Here is a 7,952-nt window from a genome sequence, read left to right as displayed (position 1 = left end):
TAAAATTAAAAGATTTCCAATTCACCCCCTCTCTTGGGAAGCTATTCTTCATTTCATGATCTTTGCACTCTGCATGTTACTTTGAAGGTTTAGTGACTTGCTCTGATACCACTTGTCGACCTAGGTGTGCGTCTAAAGCGGGGTGAATAGACGTCTTTCGCGGACATATAACTTTTTCTACAAAATAAAAATTATATTGGCAAGAAGCAAGAGTATTATATCACAATTTATATTCAAAGCAAATGATAACAAGTAAGCAATATAAATAAGATAGGGGGAGAAGAGCTTAACACAATGATATTTACGTGGTTCGGCACCACGCCTACGTTCATGTCTTGAGACCAACTCAAGGATTCTCAAATCCACTAAACGATCTCCTTTCAAGTTGGAGAAGCCTTTAGAACAAGGGTACACAACCTAGCTGCTCACCAAGAGCTTACAACTATGGTGTTCACCAAGAAGAAGCCTCCAATGGCTCATAAAGAATCTCCCAATACAATGAAGGAAAAGATGTAGATACAATACAAGGTGCTTCTTCTTGAGCTGATAATACAAATTTAAACCTCACACTACTCTCTCTTGGCAAATGATGTGTAAATAAGAGTAAAGAGCAAGAGAGCTTGAGAGCAAAGATGAAACCCTAAAATGAATGCTCAATGAATGTTTTCAACAACCAAAGTGTCTGATCGATGTTCAATGAATGCTAAAGACATATATTTATGGCCAAAGAGTCGAACAGCATGCTGGAGAGCCGTTGGGCATTAATGGAGAAAAGATAAACCCAAAACTAGTCGTTACTATGCATTAACTGCAGTCTGCTGCTCGACACTCGTTGATGAGTCCATGGACTAGTTGATGAGTCATACACATGCCTTAGTCAACAAATCCCTTGTATTCATTGATGAGTCTTCTTTACAGGTTTCAGTTAGGTCTCGGTATCGATTCGTCGATGAGCCCCTTGTATACGTCGACGAGCTACCTTATTACATTGGTCGATGAATCCCCCGTATTCGTCGATGACTTACCTTTGAGATTTTAGGTGCTCTCGGGATCTCTTCATCGACGAGTCCCATGTATACATTGATGAGTTCCTCGTATTTTTCTAGTTGATGAATCCCCTGTTTTCGTTGATTATCCCTTTTGTTTTACTTGACTATAAGACTTGTGAATTTGGACGAGTTCAAAAATAGTTTTTGTTCAAGTTAAAATCCAATCTTGTCCAGAATTAATTTTTACTATTTATAAGATGTCTTGATTTGATTAAACATGTTTGAAAGATGTTTTCACATCTTATGCAATTAAGTGACTTGATATGCATGTGTAAACTCAGTTTTCATGTTCTAACCTATTATAAACTAAATGCATATGCAATTGCTTGTCTCTTGCAAGTTACTCTTGAACACGTTACACGCACAAGAGTTACAACGTTAATCCTACCTCTCAAACAACCCAACAATTTTACAAACAATATATGTTTGGGTCAGTTGTGCTCCGGATGTTCCATGTGATGAACTTTGGTAATGGTCATTTGCTCATTGCTTATTCGATATACATCTGACCCTTATGCTTGCTTTGGAATTGTCCTGTATATCTGAACTGAACTTGAGGAAAAATATTAGCAGACCAAAGAATCACTAATGGGTTGTTGTCATCATAACAAGTTAGAATGAGAACCCTTAGCCACTAGGGCTAATAGTTTTAAAATGATCCTTCTATTTAAGAATAAATTTTTAGTCCTTTTACTGATGACAAAGGGGGAGAAGGTTTATGAACAAAATTCTAACGATAATTGTATTCTCCTATCTTTTGTTATTTATTTGGAAAATGATACACATGATTCTTAGCGCAAACTTCTAAAAATCATTCTTGTATCATGAAAAATTTATTGAATATCTTTAAACATAAGCTTCAATACATACTACACAAATGACCCACTGAACTTAAATACTACACTTAATTTTTTCTGAAGTCTTCATGTTTGCACATGCTTAAACTTTATTGAACAAACTTTATTTTGTTTATATTCTTAAGGGGAGCCTTTTCAGACTGAACCCAATTTTGCTCCTATGTTTGTCATCATAAAAAAGGGGGATATTGTTGACTTTTTGAGTCTGATCCTTATTTGATTATGACAAACCATACCATCTCATTATGTGTTTAGTGTGTGCAAATGTTCATCCTTTTGACAACACAGATGATGATGCAATATGAAGCCTTGAAAATGCAGCTAAAAGATCATATTTCATGGTGTATCTAAAGGAGCAGAGCTTGAAGACTTTTATGTTTAAGTTGTAATAGTTAATAGGGCTTATTTGTGCATGCATGTCAATTGATTTAATTTGAAGCTTTATCAAGACCATATATTGACCTTAGGAACCCTAAAGATAAAAAAACCTCTTTATACTTAAAGGTTAACTTTCACCAAAGGTTTAAAATGCTTTTAAAATCAAAGACTTGGCCAAAACTCACTTTTTGTTAAGGTATGGTCGACCGGTGTGACCTTAAGGGCAATTTTATTAGGGCTCAGTTGACCTACCTCCCACAGTTATATTTGAGTCAGTTGACTAGCGAGGGCATAAGGGCTAAAAATGTAAATTGAACATGCTCAACAAACTAGCCATAATTATGCCCTAACTGCCCAGTCGACCGGACTGAACAAAAAGACACTTACATGCATGCCCAGTTGATCGACCTCTTCAAGGCATAATGTTGGAAAAGGTGTGATCCCAAGAGGGGGGGGGGTGAATTGGGGATTTAAAAACTTTTCAGCTAGTTTAAATGTTTCATCGATTCACCACATATCATATCCCATTCAATATTAAACTCGTGTATGTAAAAAGATTAAGTTATTTGGTTCATGCATACATACGTATCTCATTCAAAGTAAATGTGTGCATACAACTAAACATAATAGTAAATAAATAGGCATACTCATACTGAATTTATAGTGTAGTAATTTCAATGAGATAAGGAGAGAGAGACACACAAGATTTGTTATCGAGGTTAAGCCAAACCAACCTACGTCCCTGCCTTGGGCATACTCCCCAAAGATTCCACTAAACCTGCTCACTTAACCGGGCGGAGCATAAGCCGTTTACATCATCTCCTTACAGGAAAAGGGAAACCCCAACTCAATTATTAAGTTGAGCCGAACTAGTCTCACTTACGGGATTGAGACTCCCCAGTTCAATTTTCGGGTTGAACCGAACTGGTCTCACTTACGAGATTGAGACTCCCCAGTTCAATTAACGGGCTGAACCCAACCAATACAATAAAAAACTATTTTTTTACATAATAAAGTGCTTCTAAATACAAGCAGAAATGTACACATTTAAGCTCAAATATATGCATTCTAATATGATATGATTTATGCTCAGTAGAGTAAGGGTGCTTAAATATATTTAAACCCTAATAAAAGATTTTCTCCAAAAATATATTTCAATAATAATATAGGAGAACCTAGGGTTTTTGGTCTTAATAATATTTTTGCAAAAACAAAGATGTGCGATCTTTGATGTTGAGAGAAATATGCACATGCTTCAAAGATCAAAATAAAATAAGTATTTCTCTAACAAAGATTAGCAATAATAAGTATTTGGAGAAATTAAGAGTTATGCTCAAAAATTATTTTTGCAATAAGCTCAATCAAAATAGATGCCCAAACACAATAAATACTCTTTTACAAAAGATTTTCCAGATAGCAATAAAAAGAGTAGGAGAGTTAAAAATTTGATCCCAAAATGTGTTTTCAAGTAAAATAGTATGTGGGGGAACTTTGATTAGAAAAAAGAATTGAGAGAAAAATTAGTTAATCAAAGTTACTAAGCAAAGCAAATGAGGGGATATTTATAGATTTTACAAAAATTATGACTGTTGGGGACACGTTGGGTATTTTGAAAAAAATTAATTGAGTTTAATTAAAAATAACCCAGTTTAACCTCGTAAAAATTCGAGCAACCCGAGAGATTCAGTCGACCATTTTCATGGTTCGATTAACCGGCGTACTTAATTCGGCCGACTAGGGCATACTTGAACTGAGGAGATGGTTAACCAATCTTGAGGCGATTTCTAAAACTTCGAGATCCAGTCGACCGTTTTGGGTTCTATTGACAGAACTTTGGTGTTCGGTCGACTAGGTAATTTTTGTACTAAAGGTTCTGTCGACCAGGACGTTAGGATCTCCCACGTGTCTGTTCGGTCGACCAGAGGGTTGCAGCTTATTTTAGGTTCGGTCGACCGAATGGTTCTATATATTATAGTTCGGTTGACCAAACATGCCAACTTTGGGCATTTCGGTCCTATTCCTCTTATGAAATTGTCCCTAATCACATGATAATCAGTTCTAAGTTAATAGAGAACTTTTTCATGCAGAGTTGTGTGTCTTAAGGTCAATCTACGGCCTTTTGAGAAATAATCCCAAAAATCCAGCGTCGGTTGACTAAAGGTCAACCGAAGGGTGCCCTATGGTCATTTGGTTCCCTATGGTCAATCTAAGGCCTATATGAGCATACAAGACATATAATGTAAATGCATACATTATTATAAACCAAGATATAAAAATTAAATGCATATACAAATTAAAATGAATGTCGTCATCTTTTGCTCTTTAGTCTTTATGAAATACGCTGGATAATATGATCTTTATGTTCCTTCAAACTTCCATGTCCTTTATTTCCTGTGTGTGTTGAATTATGAACCTGTTCAAAAACACTAAATGCATACATGAGATACTTGTATTTGCCCCTAAAATTTTCCCTTTTTAGTCATGATCATTTTGCTTAAAAAACATTTTCCCCCTTTTGGCATCAGCAAAAAGGGTCAAACTAATTGAAAAACAATTTGACATTCAAAACAGACTTAGAAAAGAGAACTCTTCTTTTTTAAAATAATTTTTAAAGAAAACTCTCTCTCTTTTTAGTATAGATTATGGACATAAAAATTTGAACTATTTTAAAGATATAACTATTAAGCATATAAGACAATTTAACTGGTCATTTAAAAGATTAAATTGACATGTAAAACATGGCCAGATATAAAATGTAAGTTTGAGCATAAATATGATCTAACTAGTTCACATGCATTTCATGTAAATCAATAAACCAGTTTGTAACACCCTTTTTAAAAATAAAATTTTATGATACAAGATTTTAAAACAGAAAGGTACAAGTCATGAAAGCATTTAAGCACAGAAGCAAGAAACGAGATGCATTTATATAAGTTCAATTCTTGCTTTTGAAAATGTATATATATATATATATATATATATATGTATGTATAAAAATATATCTCCTTAAAATTTTTGATAAAAACTGGGGGGCAATACTTGCTAGAAAAGAAACTTTAATTCAAGATACAAGCAAACATTATTTTTCTGATTTATCATTTAGGTACAAATCACAAAGTATACCATATAGATCCAAAGATATTAAATGAATTTAAAATAGGGATCATATGACAAAATCTAAGACACATGTGGCTAAAAAGTATATTTTAAATCAAAATTTTTAATAAAATCATTTTATTTAAGCACAAACCACAATGAATTCAACAACAGATCTAAGCCAAATCATTTCGTTTTTCAACTAGTACTTGTCATAAACAATTTCTTCTAATTTGTAGTACAAGTGATGCTAAGTTTGCACCAATATTCTTGTCCTCTTTAAAGACTCATAACTATAGCCATTGAAAATAAAGTTCTAAAAAAATAACTGATACATTATTTTTTAAAAATTGTTCTGCTCTTTAATGAAAAGAAAATTGCTAGAAAAAAAATGTCAATTTTGTGTGTTTGATAAAAATAAAATAAAATAAAAGGCACCTGAAAACCTTTAAAATAATTAAAATGAACGTATATGTTTAGAAAATGTAATTAATTTGTTGATAATTTTATAATATTTACAAATTAAAAATAATAATACAATATGATAATTTGGTGGAAAACCTTAACCTTTAACCTTTAAAAATTTCAAAAAAAGTTTCTCAAACAAATTGAAATTAACTTTTAAAATCAAAAAGAAAATCTATGAAACGCATATACCAGTTTTTATTTTTAAAAAAGCCAAAAAATGGCCAACACACAGAGTTGCCACACTATCAATCGAGACAAATCGTAATCGAGGGTGAAGTTCGGAAGAAGCCGCTCCCGCGGATCAATCCTCTTTATATCTACTGCCAATTTGAAGGAGTTTTTGATTTCAATGATCGATTCCAGACAAAACCCATTGAAACTTTACCGTTGACAAAGTTCAAGGGCGGGTCTGAATCTTCTGTGAACGTGAGTTCTGCTCTTTGCCTTTTATGCTTTCTGGGCCTCGTTATTCTCCTGTCTGATGGCCTGCATGTATGAGCTGCGTCTGTGTTGCTTACTGAGCTCTCAGCTTTCTTGTTTGGTTCCGTCAATATGATGGTTTCCTTTCGCCAATATTTGAAATTATTTGTTGTATTTAGAAGGATATGCTGAAACCAATTCTTTTTGTTGACTTGAGAATGATGTTTGGTGAAGTCAAAGTCGGCCAGGGTTAATGGAGGATGCTTTCTGGTTGTTAGTTGGTGGCATTAGTGGGGTGGCAAGATTTTTTTTTTTTTTTTTCGGTTGTGTTGGACACGTGAAAGGCCATTGATGATTATTATTGTTTATAGTCAAGCTTTTCCATTTTTAACATGGCATAGTCAAGTTGTTAGGCGGAAATTTTTTTATGGAGGCATGCATATATACTCGAATGAAAGTGATGCATAAACAAAATATTCTTACGGACACATGGGGTAGGTTTTTAATAACTGGCCAACAATGAGTTGATGGCATTCATCCATTATGTCTGTTGGATTATTTGCTTGCAAATTATTTCAGGGGGACCGATTGGAGCTGCTTGATTTTCAAAACTATGCATAAATTTTATTTCTTTTTCGTATTTATTGCATCAATCCTTTTACATTCAGTTCTATATGGAGCAATTTCTTATTTATATTATTGCTTGGGGAGCTTGAAATATAAAGGCATAAGGATTTGATTGGAAGTTTTAAAACTTTAAAGATTGAATATTAAGTGTTTAACGACAATATGACACTAGAATTTTTAATACCAAATATCCAGTTTAATGAAATAATGCCTTGGTTTGACAGTAAATTTTTGCAGATTAGGCTAAAAATTAGGGGAGCAACATATTCATGGAAAAAATGAAATTGCTCCATATAATGGAATTTCAAAGATCTTTGCTTGACATAGAACAAAAATGCCAATCTCCATAAAACAACTAAGGCTGTCATCCCCGCACTGGTCCCAGTCCTTTTTGTCTTGTCTATTTCATTGTTAGTTATTGTCTATAGTTGTTGATGTATTGTAGTTTGTGAATAAGTGCTCTGCTTTAAATTTCTCTACTTCCATAATAATTATTCATCCAAGAGTGTGTTTCCAACATTGCCGATAGTTGTTGATGTACTGTAGTTTGTGAATAAGTGCTCTGCTTCAAATTTCTTTGCTTCCACAATAGTTATTCATCTAAGAGTGTGTTTCCAACGTATACAAGGAAAACTTTGGGTTGAGTTAAGATTAATATAATATATATGATTTAATGAAATTGATACTCTTTCTAGGGTGTGAGTTTTGGAAATTCCATTCTCATCATCATTAGGGTGGTGATTGTTAAAAATCAAGCAAGTGGTTTAAACCCATAGGCAAGCTAATCTGGGTGTAGAAGTTTAATTATGTGGTTTGATCATATGAAGATTTTGTTTTGCACATAGCACTAGGATGAAATGATTTTTCAGTTGAGCATTTTGAGGGCTTTATTTTCATCACATAATTGATCAGTTGACCCACTGTTTCTAGTAAGATAGAAGGCTAATAAATTTGATATATTATTGCTTATAGTTATTAGATCTTTCCTTACGTTACATATCATATTGTTAGCAATATTGTATCATAAAGAATGATTCTAAGTTTGACGAATGGGATC

At 33.5% G+C, this 7,952-nt stretch overlaps 1 protein-coding gene across 1 annotated transcript in view; it reads left to right on the top strand.

The window, feature by feature from the left end:
* Positions 1-6,022: 6,022 nt before the first annotated feature.
* Positions 6,023-7,952, top strand: part of LOC131162652 (uncharacterized) — a 44,643-nt gene continuing 42,713 nt past the window's right edge. Inside the window, exon 1 of the mRNA XM_058119261.1 lies at positions 6,023-6,274. Within this exon, the coding sequence (XP_057975244.1) occupies positions 6,023-6,274 (252 nt within the window). The remainder of the gene's footprint in view (positions 6,275-7,952) is intronic.

The sequence above is a fragment of the Malania oleifera genome, chromosome 8, assembly GCF_029873635.1.
Source record: "Malania oleifera isolate guangnan ecotype guangnan chromosome 8, ASM2987363v1, whole genome shotgun sequence".
NCBI classification, from domain to species: domain Eukaryota; kingdom Viridiplantae; phylum Streptophyta; class Magnoliopsida; order Santalales; family Ximeniaceae; genus Malania; species Malania oleifera.
The sequence above is the reverse complement of the archived record's forward strand: the minus strand, read 5'-3'. Positions and strand labels throughout refer to the sequence as shown.